Source organism: Gymnoscopelus braueri, assembly GCF_963280865.1.
Source record: "Gymnoscopelus braueri genome assembly, chromosome: 21".
Classification (NCBI taxonomy): Eukaryota; Metazoa; Chordata; class Actinopteri; order Myctophiformes; family Myctophidae; genus Gymnoscopelus; species Gymnoscopelus braueri.
This window is the reverse complement of record NC_137623.1, coordinates 49711275-49730403: the sequence shown is the minus strand read 5'-3', so window position 1 is coordinate 49730403 and position 19129 is coordinate 49711275. Positions and strand designations below refer to the sequence as shown.

The 19129-nt window shown below is 41.0% G+C and overlaps 1 protein-coding gene across 1 annotated transcript in view; it reads right to left on the bottom strand.

Moving 5' to 3' along the window:
- LOC308077035 (piezo-type mechanosensitive ion channel component 2-like) overlaps positions 1 to 16672 on the bottom strand; it is a 61083-nt gene extending 44411 nt beyond the window's left edge. Inside the window, exons 1-4 of the mRNA XM_080417562.1 lie at positions 16181 to 16672; positions 11954 to 12034; positions 5581 to 5706; positions 2853 to 2895 (exon numbers count right to left, since the gene is read on the bottom strand). Of these exons, the coding sequence (XP_080273688.1) occupies positions 2853 to 2895; positions 5581 to 5706; positions 11954 to 12034; positions 16181 to 16244 (314 nt within the window). The 5' untranslated portion in view covers positions 16245 to 16672. The remainder of the gene's footprint in view (positions 1 to 2852; positions 2896 to 5580; positions 5707 to 11953; positions 12035 to 16180) is intronic.
- Positions 16673 to 19129: the final 2457 nt, after the last annotated feature.

Below are 19129 nucleotides of genomic sequence, written 5' to 3'. Positions count from 1 at the left end.
ATCGCGACTTGTTGAGAGCTTATAGATCTGCTATTTCCACTACTTCTTATTAACGTTTGTTTTTCTAATTCATGGAATTTCTTAGTTTTGTGGGTGATTTTTTTATGAAATTATTTTGAAAAATGTTTCAATTCGTTTTTAATTCATGATAAATTGTGATTTTTTTTGGGGGGGGATTTTTTGAATATATTTTTTAATAATAATGATTAAAAACCAAATGTAGGAAACAAAAAAATTAAACAATATTTTCTCGAACCCGGTGTTTGCGAAACAGTGGGTTAGGAGATGGAAGAAGGAATGGCTCTTTGCAATGGAAACACATTCAGACTGGCTAATGAAGTGAGAGGAAACAGACATTCAGGCTGAGTGTCAGACTAACTGGATCATATTCATTAGTTAGAGTAATCTCTCAAGCCAGACCACTCTTCCACCATCCACCCTGTCCCTCCATACAGGACACTAGGGCTGCAAAATATGAGATAATATGTGATAACATCGTTGAATATTGCCGTGACGATATGACGCGAGATAAGTAAACAAATACTGAAGTGTAAACAGTTTGAGTGTCTTTCTGCCTTTGGTTCGCGGCTTTGTCTATAGATTTGTGTATTGTAGTAGCCGCTTGCTAAAGTAATGCTCAGGGGGTTTGAGTGATTGCTCAGACGGTTGACAATTTTGAGGGAACATTGCATAGAATCCAAACAATAAAAAGCCTACTGTATGCAAACACTGAACAAAATTAAGAAATAACTGTGTATTGCCATTCCAAAACATTGCAGCTGGCTACAGCTGCTATTGACAATGAATATACCGTGTACCACCAACTTAGCAAATGCGTTTCTTACTGCTCCCCTGAAAACATTCTTATAATCCAAACAAAAACATCCTTTATACATGGATTGTTGAAATGTGATGTGTGTATACTGCTTTTGCGATATGTATATGCGCATGTTGATATCGTGATGACGATACATTTTCGATATAGTGTGCAGCCCAACAGGATACATACGACGAACACTGTGTCAGAATGGTAAATAAATGGTAAATGGTGCATTTATATAGCACTTTTATCCAAAGCGCTTTACATAGATTGTGCATTACATTCACCCATTCACACACACATTCATACATCGATGGTGGAGGAAACCATGCAAGGCACCAACCAGAAAAGCTCACCAGCAAAGCTAAATACATTTCACTAGACTGTATTTCATTTTGTTTTGTTGTTTGTTTTGTTTAGCTTTTGTTTATTTTTATTTTTAGCTCAGTTTTTTTTTTTTAATATATATATATATTTTTTTATATTATATATTTTTCAATAAAATATTGTTTAAAAAAGAAAAGGTTATGGTCAAAATGACATAATCAGTATATTAGGAAATAAAACACATGAGAAATATTTGTGCGGGCACGGTCTAGGTGCAAAAACTCTAGTGGTAATTTAAAGTGACATTTGAATGTGGAGAAACCAATTGTAATATTAGTTGTGTTGAGCTATTTAAATTGTTCTTGTTTGACTTGTTTATTGCAAACTATTTAATGTCAACAAATGTCATAACAAATACTGCAATAATATGTCAGAATCACATAACAAGATTACATAAACAAAACATGTGTGCGTGAGTGCGTGTGCGTGTGTGTGTGTGTGTGTGTGTGTGTGTGTGTGTGTGTGTGTGTGTGTGTGTGTGTGTGTGTTTTTGTAGGCGTATAAAGAGCCAAGCAGACTAGACAGAGAGACTAGTGTCTGAAACTCCTACTGGTGACACACACATACACACACAGAGCTACTTGAAGTTGTTAAGGCTAGTCTGTTTATAATCACTTCCTCCCACGTGTGTGTGCGTGTGCACATGCGTGTGTTTGAGAGAGTGTGTTTGAGAGAGTGTGTGTGTGTGTGTGTGTGTGTGTGTTGTGTTGATCTGATCACTTGCAGATCGATGCTAGTATTTTTATAAATATATGTACAAGCTGTGTACTTATTTATTTATAATTCAGTCAGATTTACTTAAGACAGATGCTAGGTTTGATGTTTACCTGATGCTAGGTTTGATGTTTACCTGATGCTAGGTTTGATGTTTGCCTGGTATCCTAGTTTCTTTGTATTGTACGTGTCTGACTATTTACCCTGTTACTGCTACCCTTAAGCTGATGTTAATGACAGAGTTGACATGTTATGTAAATGTCATGCTTTGTAGCCTGTGGCAATAAACACACACACACATACACACACACACACATAAATTGCAGGTGTCAGACAGGCGACAGACTAACAAGATGCAGATGTTGAAAGCTTAAGTAACACACACACACACACCACACACACACACACACACACACACACACACACACACACACACACACACACACACACACACACACACACACACACACACACACACTGTGTCTTGACTTGTCAGAGCAGAAAAATGTGCGAGAGCAGAGACACAGACAAACGGATAAATAGAAGACAAACAGACACGACAGACAGACAGACAGATATCTATGACGTCACTTCCTGTGTGACTGTTAACACGCCTTGAGGGAACAGCTGTTCTTGGGTTGTAACAATACTTCCATTGTTTAAAAAGATCTCAACACAAAGTCAGCAGTTACCATGGGAACAGAGGGTCGGTAATGCCAGGGGTTTACAAAGTGGGGTCCGGGGACCCTTGCCTTGAGGAGGTTGTATTTAGTAAGCAAATTTACCCTTACAGGTCTGTAACTCGGAGAGTGTTACACTCTCTGAGTTATGGGGGTCCGGAAGTTTGAAAACCACAGGGTAAAGCCTAATGGAGAGGGGGTGGTGGTCGGGGGGCCCTCATACAGGGGGATATAGATACAGTAGGTCTTACCTCTCTAAGCCCAGATGACGAAGAGTCTTCTCCCAGGTGGAGCCTGAATACACACACACACACACACACACACACACACACACACACACACACACACACACACACACACACACACACACACACACACACACACACACACACACACACACACACACACACACACACACACACACACACACAGGAGTTTGGTATGTGAGAAATTCACTGGTTCATGAGAGGACAAAAGTCTCTCACACACACATGCACGCACAGGCTGGTGTGTGTGAATAAAACATTCTTTCATAAATATGAATATGCTTCTTCATTGGGGCCCAGAGGCTCCCACCAACACGTGACTTCATGTTGTTTATCGCTGCATTAGTGACCCCTACAGGCTGTTCAGTGTAGGTTATATAAGGGCTGTAACTAGCGATTATTTTCTTGGCGATTATTCTGTCGATGACTTTAAAAAATTTTTAAAAATCTATTAAATCGACTAGTTTTATTAACTGTCGCACCCCTAATGTCAACTAATGCAGAGTTTCCCCCTAGGGGTACGCAGAGGTACTACAGGGAGTACGTTACGTATGATAATCATTTACTGTTAAATTTAAATCATTAATAGTTTGTGTGAAGCTGCAGACATGTCCAGTGTCTTGAATAAAAACCAAGACTTATTATCCGTTATGCTGTTTTTATTTATTGGACTTAGTGAAATGTTATGACCACAGTTTAAGAGTTTAATTAAATCTGCTGATTTGATTCTGCTCAGGAGTCACTTATTGCAACTCTTCCAATAAATGTTTTTTATTTGTAATGTTATATCGTTAAAATGTGGGTTATCATTCATCCATAGCAGCATCATATCCTATAGCTATGGTTTTCTCTTCTTGGCAATTTCTAATCAAAACATTGTAGTTGGATAAGGGTACTTTCAGGGAAAGGGTTACTGAAGCCAGATGCCGTCCATGTTATCTCCCCACACAGTTCACATCGGTAGTGATCACAGTGCTCTACAAGGCCTCAAGTGCTGGATTATCAATCTTAATAAAGTCCCGCCCAGATACCACCAGCACATCAACTGTCCAACGAGCGAAGTCAATACCATCGCAGTCGTGTGGAAACCTTGTACAGTATGTCCATAACCGCTAGTCCGCTACTATTCACAAAATGTAAAAAATACCCTGTGTTTTAGTTGATCCAATGGAGTTATTTAAAAAATCCACAAACCACTTTCAACCCAGTGATCCCTATTTTGGGTATGTAATTATAGACAAAGATTTTCAAAAATGCTTCCTTTTCTTCCCCTCAAAAATTGCTCATTGCATTGTGAGCTTATAGATTTAACAATGACGATATCTAATGAAATATAATCTAATCTTGCAAATCTAATAACGAAAATAGTCGGATCTACAAGCTCACAACCAGCTCAGTGGCCTTGTGGTTAGAGTGTCTGCCCTGAGATTGTGAGGTTGGGTTTCAATCTCCCGGCTGGGTCATACCAAAGGCTATATAATAATGGTACCTAATGCTTGGCACTCAGCATCAAGGGTTGGATTGAAAGTCCCTGTGACATACTAGTGTCCAGGGGGTGTACAGTACTTGTACATCATGGCTGGGGATGTAGTTGTACATCAAGCCACCTCACACTACAGGCTTACTTACAAGCTCACAACGAGTCACGATTAAATATTTACACAGACAAAAACTAAGGAAAATTGTTAAAATTTCAATTAGATCGTTTTGTTTGCACAGTTTCAGTTAGTTAAATTGTTTTTCGCAAGGCCTGTTTTTCAATAGGGTAAGATCTAGCCGTGCAGGACAGGACTGTTCTTTCTGCTACTGCCTGGAAATGGTACCAGAGCAACGGGTTCACAAGATCACACATATATTTTGGGCTTAACCATTCAAAGCTTTATAGACCAAAAGTAGTTTTTTGAAATACAGGGAGCCAGCGTAAGGACTTAACTCACTGAGTGGCAGAATTATTTCTGGCTATGTTGTCCCAGTGCCAGAGATTAAAAAAAAGTGCTTAGGAAGCGAGATACAGCCTTTTTCAGTTATAAGTTAAACACGGAGTGGATGGAGCTGCAAATCTTCAGATAATGATATCTTGGGTTCTGAACATGTTTTTCCCCCAAAAAAAAAAAACTATTTTTTCAAAAACACGTGATTGGCACGTTGCACCATAGCGGTAAAACACGTGAAACACGTGAATAGCACTCAATGAGTTAAGAATGGGAGTGATTTGCTCCACTTTCTTCGTATTAATAAGGACTCGAGCAGCAGCGTTCTGAATCAACTGCAGTCGTCTGATCGATTTTTTACAGAGACCTGTAAAGACACCGCTACAGTAGTCAAGTTTTCCCAATCCTGTTCCTTTAATCCTTTAATCCTTTAATCTGTGATATATTTTTCAGGTGATAGTAGGCTGACTTTGTTCTTGTGTTAATGTGGTTGTTCAAATTCAGGTCCAAGTCCATGACTACACCAAGGTTTTTGGCTATTGTGTTTTTTAACATTACCATTGAAGCTGGGCAATGACTTTTAATCTGTCTTCCTTGGCTCCAAAAAAGAAATTACTTCAGTTTTGTCTTTGTTTAATTGAAGAAAATTGTGGCACATTGTTGATTTGTTCAATAAATTTACTCAGTGTCTGTATTGGAACATCACAATTGTGATACGGTTATGTAGATTTGTGTGTCGTCTACATAAGTATGGTAGCATATTGTTTTGTTGTGGTACTTACAGTTATATTCAGGTTCCAGGGTTCCTGTGGCCAGCAGAGAGCTCACACACACCTGAAACACCAGCTGTAACGACAGGAACACAACGCTGCTCGCACACACACACTTCACCAAGCTGCCTGGGACACCTACACGCACACACACACATACACGCACACACACACACACACACACTTAAACAATGTATTCATGTCCACACAAAGGAGAGCATCCATATACTGCATGGTACAGTGTGTTGAACAGGAAACACATATTGTCGCTGTCGGGCAGAAACCTCGTATCTCCAAATTGAAACGGATTATGTTTTTTCATCATTTAACAGCCTACTTCATCATACAAGACTGCCGAGCAAAAGTTTCAAAAATAGCCGATCTACAAGCTCACAATGTGTCACATCGCGGGACAATGTGAGCTTGTATATCTGCTATTTTCACTATTTCTGAAGAAAACAATCTTTCCATCTCCTGAAAAGTAACAGTTTTGGACATACAAGGTTTCCACCCGACAATGACGATATGAAGGTGTCGTTTCCAGTTCAAACCTAGCCTGGAAACCAGACAAATCTGCCATTGTAAAAAATGGTCTGGCATCTTAGTTGTGATTGGATTTCACTCCCTCCGAAGTAGTGAGGGACCAATCAGTGCCCAGTATGCAAATGTGGGGCGGGTTTATCACCAGAGGCTTTTTTTTTTATTCGCCCCTTGGAAATTTGGTTCCACACAGAGATTACAGACTAATATCTACGCAGTGATATTAGTCTGGCCATGCCAGGCTAGTTCAAACCTGCTGCTGAACCAATCGAATGAAGCTATGGGAAACAAACTGACACGGAAAAGGAAACGAGAATGCTACCTTCTGTAAGAGGGAACTACAGTCATGTACAGAGCCTATGTGAAGCACTTAAGGGGGGGGGGATTCCCCCCATTTTGATAAATGCATGTCAGGTCCTATGGTAGGAGTATAGGAAATAGTGTTAGGAGGGCAACATGGCTGATTACTGTGTTTTGTTCCCCGAGGAACCTCGAGTTAGACCTCAGAGGAAGGAAGACTGGACGGACAATTGGACCGGCTGTTCGAGAGACTGATTTGATTCTGGGACATTGTTTTAACCTTTTATAATGTACTGTTTTAATCCTATTAAACAGTGTTATTCCTTACCATTGTTTTTTTGTGTGTTTTTTAAGAACCTGTGGTTAGTTTATTGGAGTCCTGTGCTCAATAAACTCCAGGTGGCGTAGTCGGACTCGCCCCATGAAGCCTTGAATACATTTTTTACATTTATTTTTCTTTTTTTGTTAAATTAAATATTTGCTGACGCTGCTGTGGTAGGAGGCCAATGCAAAGCTATATAAAATAATAATAGAAACCACTCTCACAGTGTAATCACTGAGAGGCCTACTGATAATCCAGGTTTAAAGAGAATGTTTTAAATAATACTATTGCTGTGTTAACATTTGTCTCCTATTAATTTCAATTAGTCAAATATTGGATTATTGGCTCAGGAATGCGACAAAAAAAGAAAGTATTACTTTAACACTTTAGATCATGGGTCTTAACACTTTAGATCATGGGTCTTAACACTTTAGATCATGGGTCTTCAACAGGGGGTCCGGGACCCCTAGGGGGTCCTCAGAGTTACTACAGGGTGGCCGCCAAATCTTTGTGTGATAGGAACTTTTTTTTTCCTTTTTACATTAAATGTCTAAAAATACACAACAACGTGAATCCAATATAAAAGGATAATGTGCAATAGGCCTGAAATGTTGTCATTTTAGGGGCACTTGGTGCTGTCAATTATTTGAGGGCACAAAGGCCAAATGCCAGGGCAAGAAGGCCATCAAATAAAACAATGGGCCTCATGCAGCAACCGTTCTTAGGAGGACATTTCTTCTTAAACCCACTTAAGACTTAGCTGTGATCTGTTCTTAGGTAAGAACAGAATCTACGCACACTTTCTTAAGAGGACATTTTTTCTTAGACCCACTTAAGAAATTTTTAAGAAGATTTTGGTATACTCCAATGTTTTCTTAGCTGTGATCTGTTCTCAGGTAAGAACAGAATCTACACACACTGAAGAGCACTCTTAGGGTGGCCTTTTAGTTCTTAAGTGTGACATGTTTGTGCAAAAATAATTAATTCTCGAAGTTTCTTCAATTCTACAGTTGTATAATATAGGATTTAAATTACAATAATATTTTTATCATATCTTTAGAGCAGTGGTTCTAAAAGTGTGGTCTGGGGACCCCCAGGGGTCCTTGAGGGAGTTTCAGGGGGTCCACAGCAAACGAGGAACAGTTTAATCACTTTAACCCTATTTTATACTTTGTTTGAAAATAGCCGATCTACAAGCTCACAACACGTCCCATTACTGGCCATTTTGAGCTTGTAGATCGGCTATTTTCGAGACATTTTGATAAATCTTGAAAACATTTCCCTGGCAGAAAATATTTTCAGGTGGGGGTCTGCAGCCAAATGCATGTCAATTTGGGGGTCCTTGACATGAAAATGTTTGAGACGGGTCTGAAATTACAATCTAACCCAAACGGACCCGGTTGAGTTGAAGCCCAAGCCCCATACCCACCCCATAACTCCACACCCAACCCACCCTCATCGCCCCCCATACCCCCACCCCATATCCCTGACATTCGCCACACCCCCATTTTCCAGTCCCCTTCCTACCTGAAAGCCCCCCTATACCCACCCGTCATACCCATCGCCATACCCCCCACATAGCCCCCTACACCCCTCCTTGCACCACCATATAACCCACCACACCCCTATTTCCACCCCATTACATGCCAAGCAGCTGCTACCTTAAAGACCAGCACGAGAAATCCCGAGTTTTTACTTTTGACTGTGGTCGCGCTATTCTGTTTATTTTTCATGATCACTTTCGCTTCCTGACTCCTTCAGACTCATTGGGTTCCGGTTTCATGACGCAGATTCCGTTTCCGGTTCTAATTTTTTCCCCGCGGTCATTTTTGGCCAGAATAGGGAAAGTCACGGTTTTTCACATGGTATAAAAAACGAACGGAGAGGTCCACGTCTACTCTCTTTGGTCTGGGTGACGATCAGTCATCGTAGTCGTGTATCGCATCGTAATTTAGCCCGATCAACGATTGTCGAAAATGTCAACATCCGGTTATGACCGGATGTGACGTGAGCCTGTTTGGGAGGGGGCGAGTGAGCCAGCGAGGTCATCAATGTGTCGATTTGTTGCTCTCTACTGGTAGAACTGTATTATGGGTTTAAAAACCCAATCAGATTATTTATTTGAATGAAAAATTACAAAATTTAAAAATAAAAAAAAACGCAAATTTCTGGCACTGGGGGAGTACTTTATGAAAATACTCTTGGCACTGAGAGAGTTAAATAAAATAATTTTCTGTTCACTTCAGAAGTACCTCCACAGAACTATTAATTAATTTATTTTTATGTTTGGAGTCTGGTGTTCCACCATCTTTAGACTAGTTTAGGTATTCTTTACTTCATTCTCTCAACTTTATTTCTGTGTGTGATTTCCTGTGATTTCTGTGTGCAGCAATCACACACAGGTGTGACTGCAGGCAGAGCCATGCAGTCATGCCTTATATGGGGATTGGTGGGGCGGCTCCCTATGGTAATTCGGATGAACTGGCACACCCCATCAAGTTACGAGGATTGGGATTCATCATCATCAAGAACATATTTACGAACAATTCTGCCTTTTAAGAACGTTTCATGAATCTGACTCAACTTCTCTTAGGAATTCACTTAGGAAGAAATGTAAGAGGAAACCTTAGGAACGTATTGCTGCATGAGGCCCAATGATATTATGTACCTGGAAATACTTAATTTAACTTAAAGGTTAAGGGTGATTTAAAGAACAGTATATCAGTGAAATATAAGCCATTTATTTAACAAAGTAATGTATTGGCAGATCACCAATATTGTACAAAGTCATATTGGTCTCAATATTTGTCACATTCAGCCCTGGACTTCACTGACTGAAGTAGGGGTCATATGGATCACATGAGCATTCACAGATTAGAGATGTTATTGTATTATTTTCCCCATAAAAGTTATTTTCATTCAGATGAAATGTGATTGATTTGGTTAGCCTAATAATATTAGGCAGGTTTTTATTCATTTTTCATCATTTTATCTCTCTCCCTCTCTCTCTGTGTCTCTCTCTCTCACTCAAGCACACACGTGCACGTGCGCATACACACACACACACACACACACACACACACACACACACACACACACACACACACACACACACACACACACACACACACACACACACACACACACACACACACACACACACACACACGTTTCAAGTTTTGTTGAATTTTAGTCCTGTTAAGCCACATGATTATACCCTTTAAATGCTTTACATTTTCGGCATGTTAAGACTTTTCGGTGGATACAAATCAATTTAACTACGCTGGTAAGTTGTAACATTAAACAGCAGTTCTAGCTCTCTCACTCACTCTATCTGCGCCCCCCCCCCCTCTATCTCTGTCAAAAGCGTTGCTTGGCTTCCGCAGCAATTTAAGCTGCACGCGATTCACATAAGCTCGAAATGAACTGGTTATATGTGCAGCGTTTCACTGTCAATGTTGTCCAATAGGAATTTAGAAGAATCTCAACCAGTCAACTTGTGTTTACCACAGTGGTTTTCAACACTTTTCATATCAAGGTCCATTATTTATTCGGCATTTAGCCACGAACCACCATTATGAGATTTTGTATCTCAGACCCAAAACTTCAAATATTTTGTTATCATTGGATAAGATTTTGTCCACAATTCCATCCATGCTGTATTGATGTTGGTACCAATAGAAGAGATGACAGGCACACGTTGATCAAAATAACAATTCTTCTACATTCTCTAATTGTGTAGACTGCTTGTAAATTAAGTAATGCAGATGTTTAACAATAATTTAACTCTTGAGGGCGTAAAATGATTTTTTTTTACACTCTTTTTTACACTCTCAAGATCTATAAGGGTCCATTTGGCATACCAACTCTTCCATCATTTGGCTGGGGACCACCTGGAACCCCCTTAAGGACCACTGGTTGAGAACCACTGGTCTACCGTATTGACAGGAAAATAGCGCTGAGGAGAAACGTGAAACAATCTGGGGCGGTGCAGGCGGGCTGGGGCATCGAGGCCACTGTGGCCGTAGGGCATGTAATTTTGGCATGTAATTTTGGCACACGGCCAAAGAGAGGCGCAACGAGGGCCATGGCCGTCGTGGCCGTCGTGAAATTCCTGCCCTGGAGTGCAAACAAACAAGCCTATGAAGCCAATCTATGAAATCTATGAAGAAGTTTAATCTGCAACACAATTTTATACAATAAGTGGGGGGGGGGTCCCGGCTTCATCTATCTCTCAGCTAAGGGGTCCTTGGCCTGAAAAATGCTGATGATCCCTGCTTTAGATATAATTCTTTCACGCGCGCACACACATGCACGGACCCCCGAAGGATGTCTTCCTGAGGAAATCCAACATAATGCACAAGGTTGTCGCTACGGTCTCAGGGGTCGTTGCTAAGGACCTGGGTCTATTTTAACAGGAAGTGGATGACTCACTGTATGACATCACATCCTGTCTTCGTTACTCTGACTGTGCGTGTGTGCGGCCTCTGGGATTTGTCATATTTCATGTCACAGTGAATAGTGTACTGTACACAGTCACGCTCGTGCGCGCACACACACACACACACACACACACACACACACACCACAATGTGTGTTTGTGTCTCACATCAATGTCCATTAATAATGTTATTAATATTTCAGGGTTTTTCATGATTTAGAACAAACAACACAGGTTCAAACCCTCAAATAGCCACTAAGCTACTTCCTGTTACAGCAGGCAGACTTCCTAGGGTTTAAGTACATTAGAGTCGATGAGAGCCGGCTGGACCAGCTTGTGAACACATACCATTTCAGAACGATTGGGACCGTTGTCAGTTAATCGGTTCAGGAATATATGTCTCATTGGAGGGCTGTGGACAGTTCAGAAACCTGCCAACCAATGATGGGGATTGAAAGCTAATAGAAACTACAGCCTTTCCCTTCCTGGAAAGATAGCATGCTGAAATAGAAGCTATTGTTCTTGCATTATTAGAAAGAAAAACAAATTATGTTTTTTTTTCTTCAAATGACCAAACATACCGATGATGTCACTGGTAGGCAGGTTTCTGTACTGTCCACAGCCCTCCTCTGAGACACAGAGTGAGGAGACCGGAATGGTGTCATATTATAATGAGCATTAGTGAGGACCAGTTATATGAACATAAGGTTGAGAATGGGTGAAGTGCTCCTTTAACTTCAGATGATGTTAGGCTAAGGTTAGGGTTTAAGTGAAGGATTTACCTCTGGGTTCAGCAGCCAATGGGAGCAGCAGGAGAACGACCAGGTAGACCAATGAGAATCCATTAAACCTGAATGCACATGCTGAACACACACACACACACACACACACACACACACACACACACACACACACACACACACACACACACACACACACACACACACACACACACACACACACACACACACACACACACACACACACACACACACACACACACACACACACACACACACACATCAATGCATTAATAAATCAGGCAAAGAAAAGTAGAGACAGACAGACAGACAGACAGACAGACAGAGTCTGCCAGCTGCTAGGGGAGACCAGGAGCCCTGGATGGAACCCGACTTGACTTTTTCTTTGTACGGTAATAAACGGTGTATACAATATTGATTCCCCATCGAATCTCCCAGTTACACCAACATTTGTTCTTGTGAAGCAGTTGGTTTAAGCTTACTTATTGAGGTCATAAAAATCACTTTTGTGATTTCTCCCTGCCTGTCGGTTTGTGAGCCTCGTGGTCTGGAACGGCATTCCAGTATCCTCTAGCAGTTCACTCGGAGTGGGGGTGGGAGTACAGACGGCTCGTTCAGGTCATTTGGCAGCTCATTTATGAACGTTCTATGAATTTGTATGCATAAAGGTCATGCAGTAACCTAATATTGACAAATTTCTCACCTACAGCAGCTATTTTGCATTTTTGATTTCAAAATGCGCTCCTGTTCAAACAACCTGTTTTTTTTTCACTGCCCAAACTGGGCACACACGCTGAGACATGATATGACAGCTGTCACTCATATCCTCGGACGCGCCCAATTATTGGATTTAGCGTCGTCAGGCTTTTTTTGCACGAAGCTGTAATGTGAACGGGGCGTTGTGCCTTTCTTAGACCAGCATATCCTGAAATATAACTGGGAGCCTGTCCATGCAGGGCTTTAAAGGTAATAAGTACAGTAGAATCTCTTAACCCATTCAATCCGGGAAGGCATCTGTGTCATTTAAAGATTTCTTTGGCTATAAAAAAGAAAGCTGATATACAAGATCATAGCGCGGCACCAAGCTTGAGCTTTGAGCTATTTGCTATGAGCAAAATCTTTGAATATATATATTTTTAAAGCGAACATTTTGAACTCAAATCTTTGCTTCTTGGGGGGGGTCTCAAGTATTTTGAGATGGGGGTCCGAGGCCAAATGCATATCATTTTGGGTGGTCCTTGACATGAAAAATAGAACCACTGATATTACAGCAACAAAGGTTTTTTTCCAAAAGAAACTGTTTAGAAGACATTTGTAGAATCCACAGAAGCAAAGATTTGAGTTAAAAATGTTTGCTTTAAAAAACATATACATTCAAAGATGTGCGCAAATTTTCACGATTTTTCAAAAAAAATAGCAGATCTACAAGCTAGTAGCACGGCACCGCTATGAGCTTGTAGATCTGCTATTGGTTATCTGCTATGGTTATAACAGAACATCTAAAATGACACAGTTAATGCGTTCCCGGACGGATTGAATGGGTTAAAATTGCTTCTGAAGCTCACAGGCAACCAGTGGAGAGCAGCTAAGATGGGCGTGATAGTAGGGTCACGTTAGTGAGCAGTCTATAGCGGCGGAGTTCTGCAGCCATTGGAGGCAGGGTGTGACTTTATCGCTGAGGCCAGAGGAGAGGGAGTTACGCTAATACAAGCGTGATGAGATGAAAGCATGAATGACCTTTTCAGGACCAGGGGTTTGACAGGAATGAGAGGAGACCCTGACACCAGTTGCCAAGATACATATGGTAAAATAGTTTGGCAGTTCTAAATCCTTCTAAAATACACACACACACACACACACACACACACACACACACACACACACACACACACACACACACACACACACACACACACACACACACACACACACACACACACACACACACACACACACGTCTAAATATGTGGGCCACACATGGTCAACTAGCTGACCTTTGACTTGTGACATCACTAAAGGTCAGGAGAGGTCACCAGGTTCAGTGGCTCCTGCTGGGAACCACTTTCTAAAGGCCTGATTTTACCAAAGACACTGTCGCTTTCGCTGCCAGGCAGAGAAACCTTGTATTTCAACATTTCTACTTTTTATCTTTTTTTTCATAAATTAATGTCCTCCTCCTTCTTACAAGAGTCGCGCAAAAGTAGCAACAATCACTGATCTACAAGCTCAAAAGGTGCCACGATGCGATGCACTGGGAGCAAACTATTCTTGCCATTTTTGAAAGGTTTTGACTTTTGAAAGTGAAAGTGGTTCAATTAAATGAAATGCATGATCTGAATAGTAATTCTTATACAAACTCTAGTTGGGTTAACTTCTAGATAAACTGTTCCTCGTTCTACATGGGGAACCCCTCTAGGACCCCTGGGGGTCCCCGGACTGCACTTGTAGAGCAGTGGTTCTCTAAGTGGGGTACGAGGACCTACAGGGGTCTTTGAGGGGGTTACAGGGCCAGGAGGTCCCCAGTATAATTACTTAGTATAGCATCAAAATCAGTTTAACCACTTTCTTTTTTCTTTTTTTTTTATCCCTCGATTTCTGTAACCCATTTTTTTCACCCAGTGCCAATTTCCTAAGTGATCCTGGGCTCTACACCAGTCCTACACCAGCACTACACCAGTCCCCCACAGTAGGGAGGCCAGGGCCGAGCTCATGCTTCCTTCAGGCATGAGAGCCAACTGACCTTCTTGTCACCTGAGAGGGGGGAGTTTCCCTGGTTGGATGTAGCGCGTGGAAGGAACACGTTATTCCAACCAGTTTCCTTCCCCTCCATCAGGCGCCCCGGCTGTCATGGGGGAGGCAATATAGTGACCAGGATTACTACATGTTTTTGTGAGGGTATTAACTACCCTAGGAGACACGGGGAGAACATGCAAACTCCACACAGAGTAGGCCCTTTCACCAACCCCACCTAGGGTGTGGGCGCTGATGACGCGGAGGAGAAGACACGCCCCCAGCGCCCACAGCGTCCCCCGGCGGGAATCGAACCCAGGACCTTCTAGCTGTGAGGCGACAGCACTACCGACTGCGCCACCGTGCCTCAGTTTAACCACTTTCACCCAATTTTAACTTGGGCTATTCGAAAATAGCAGATCTACAAGCTTAGAGCTTAGAGCTTGCTAGCATAGTAGCACATCTGCTATTTTCTGAACATTTTGACACATTTTAAATAATAACAACAACAACACAAATCTTATGGGGGTCCCTGGCTCAAAATATTTTCAGATGGGGGTTTGCGGCCAAATATCAGTGTGGGGGTCCTTGACATGAAAATGTTTGAGAACCACTGAGGGTTCATCATGGTCTGGGTCAGTGAAGAGGAACACTTTTTAAATCCAGGATTACATAAAGGCTCAGTAGTGTCCCTCTACCATGTGTTTTTAACACCACCTGACCTATAAACTATATACATGTTAATAATCTCTCTCTATCTCTCTCCCTCCCTCCCTCTCTCTGTCTCTTTCTCTCTCCTTATAAAACAGTTTAGAGGTATATACTGTATATTCACCATTAAAGCCATGGCTCAGACTCGTACGCACGCACGCACACGCACACACACACACACACACACACACACACACAGACAGACAGATGTAAAGTATCAATCAGACAGACAGAATCGATCAGAGAGACAGACAGACAGACAGACAGACAGACAGACAGACAGACAGACAGACAGACAGACGGTTTCTATTAGACAGACAGAATCGATCAGAGAGACAGAGAGACAGAGAGACAGACAGACAGACAGACAGACAGACGGTTTCTATTAGACAGACAGACAGACAGATGATGTACAGTGAAAATCAGACAGACAGACAGACAGACAGACAGACAGACAGACAGACAGACGGTTTCTATTAGACAGACAGACAGACAGATGATGTACAGTGAAAATCAGACAGACAGACAGACAGACAGACAGACAGATGTACAGTGAAAATCAGACAGACAGACAGACAGGCAGATGTACAGTGAAAATCAGACAGACAGACAGACAGAATCGATCAGAGAGACAGATGTACAGTATGTATTAGACAGACAGACAGACAGACAGACAGACAGACAGATGTACAGTATTTATCAGACAGACAGATGTACAGTATCTATTAGACAGAAAGACAGACAGACAGACAGATGTACAGTACCTATCAGACATACAGACAGACAGACAGATGTACAGTACATTACCTGCAGTCAGACAGACAGGTAGCAGCAGTCTGAACATCAGACCAACCAGGAGTTCTGGAGCCATGATGCTGAGGGTCCAAATATAACCCTCTGGAGTCTGGACTCTGGACAGACAGACAGTCCACTACTATAGCAGTAGTTCTACTACTACACTAAACTACAACTAACTACATTAAAATAAACTACACTAAACCAACCCCACTGTAGACAGACAGACAGACAGACAGACAGACAGACAGGGGTTCGGTCAGTTGTTTACTACTGACGGTGAGAAAAACACTTTTTTAAATCCACATGTTGCTGTTTGTTCGTTAATCCAGATGTTTGTCCCTCATGTTTTCTTCCTCTTGTTCTTCTCCTTCTTCTTGTTCTACTGCTTTTAATTCTTATCTTTTGTTTTTCTAAGTTTGTCCTTAAAGTACTAGTTTAGTCTCCTCTCCCCTGGCCCGCACACACACATGTAAAGCGTCTATAAGTACTTAGAAAAGCGCTCGATATTATTGTTATTATTCTTTCAATTTAAAACGCGCCCATAAATAATAAACAGACATTATTTAAGTCGCTCCGCTCGAGACTTTTCTCTCTTCTCCAAGTGTCGCGCGTGCACGCGCCTCCTCCTCCTCCAGTCCTGACTGCACGGCACGCGCCTTGCATCCCATAGCCCGGGAGGACGGACTGTCTCTATCCCATAGCCCGGGACGGAGGGCGGACTGCAAGTGATGTAAAAGTATCAATACTCAGTCACTGCAATGTAGAAATACTCTGTTATAAGTAAAAGTCTGGATTTCAAAATTTACCAAAATATACTTAAAGAACCAAAAGTAGAAAGTACTCATTATGCAGAATGTTCCATTTGACAAGTTTTCAATTGTATAAAAATCTTTTGAAAATAGCAGATCTACAAGCTCACAAGCAACGCATTGTGAGCTTGTAGATCTGCTATTTTCAAATGGGGCTGAAGTGGTTAATGTATGTTTTGTAATAATAATCCAAATCTACTATTGAATATTGATTGAATACTTTATTAGCAGTTTGCACACAAAAAAAGCACAGGAAAGTAGCCTGCAGTTCAATACAAGGTCTGCTAAGAGGATTTTAAACCCAAGAAAGCCTATGGTTTGTTTCCATTAAAAGTAACAAAAAGTAACAAAGTAACTTGTACCTAAAGTTTTCAAATAATTGTAGTGGGGTAAAAAGTAAAAGAGGTAGAAATACCTAAAAATTGTACTTGAATACGCCTACTTACCCCACTAGAGGACGAACTGACTGACTGGCGCGCTGTGATTGGCCACTCGGTTGTCACGGTGACCACCAGAACGGATACAGGTCAGAGGTCAGGATAGGTGGGCACTAGGGACATCTGGGCACCTCCATGTAAAATTGACAATTTTGCAGTGGTGGAGGAAGTACACACATCTTACTTAAGTAAAAGTATCAATACTGCAATATAGAAATACTACTGTTACAACAAGTCTGGAATTCAAAATTTACTTGAGTAAAAGTACAAAAGTGTTGGCATCCAAATGTACTTAAAGTACCAAAAGTAGAAAGTACTCATTATGCAGAATGTTCTGTTTCACAAGTTTTCAAATGTACAGTATACAAATCTTTTGAAAATAGCAGATCTACAAGCTCACAATGTGTTGCGAAAGCGACACATTGTGAGCTTGTAGATCTGCTATTTGCACATGGCCGAAATGTATATAGGGCTGAAGTGGGTAATGTATGTTTTGTAATAATAATCCAAATCTACAAAGTAACTAGTAACTAAAGTTCCCAAATAATTGTAGTGGAGGAATTGATATAGTGTATAATACTACATTATTTACAGTCTGCCCAGGATTACATTCCCCTTCATGATATAATCAATGAATGAAGAGTACAATTTAAGTATTGTACTCAACAGATAACTGCATGGCGTTTCTCTGTTAAAGCCCTCTCTCTAGTGGTGTTAACAAGACACTGCAGGTAATCTTGCTGTATGAATGGGCTTTTATATGATGCTTTTTTTGTCTTATGATGATCCACGGGATGAATACACAAATATAGAACTCTTTACCAGTGGTTCTCAGACTTTTCTGGAGCAGTGATGACTTGGAAATCCCAAACGCGTTCACAGCCTTCCCATCTGACCACTTAAGTGGATTTTCAGAGCTTTTTTATTTTTATGATCAAAATCAATCGATTGTGTGTTCCGGCTTGGATCAATATACTTACTATTTTATCACATTGAAAACGTATTTTTCAAGGTTTTAAAGAAACATACCATGACGTTTTTTTTTAATGTAAATGTTATTATCAATAAAATCTTAATCGTAATCATCCATGGACTCTATCCATGGACCTCTCTTATCATAAGAGAGGTTTCATTTTAGCACTTTCTGATTGAAATGTATATTTTATGAATAACCTTCATTGCAATATAAATATGGTCAAACATACATTGTCAATGTTACATTAGGAGCAATGGAGGGTGGACATTTGGAAACAAGCAAAAGTTAAGGAATTATGTTCAATTCAAAGAAGTGCTATCACTGAACCTTATGTTGCATTTAATGTAAAGAGAGGACAGAGGTCCCTCTGTCTGATCTGGTGCATTACCTCTGGCAGTTGAGGTGAGTAGATATACTGGCATTCCTGAGGAGCAGCGATTGGGTGTTCTTTGTGACCTGGGAGTTGTGGAGGATGAGGTTCAGTTTTGTTTTTCACTGTCCACTGTACAATGATGCAATAAATCCAGGATAAGAATACAGATTTGTTTTGGATGTCTGAATGTTCAGTGTACGTTCAGTTGGTTGTTCACTAAGGAGGTTTTTGTTTTAGGAAATGCATAAAGAAGGCATGGCAGTTGCGTTGGAGAACGATGGAACTCACAGCCTGGACAATCAATATGTTTATGTATTCTGTTTGTGGTGTATCTTGGTGTATGTTAATTTTGTGAGTGTCTTG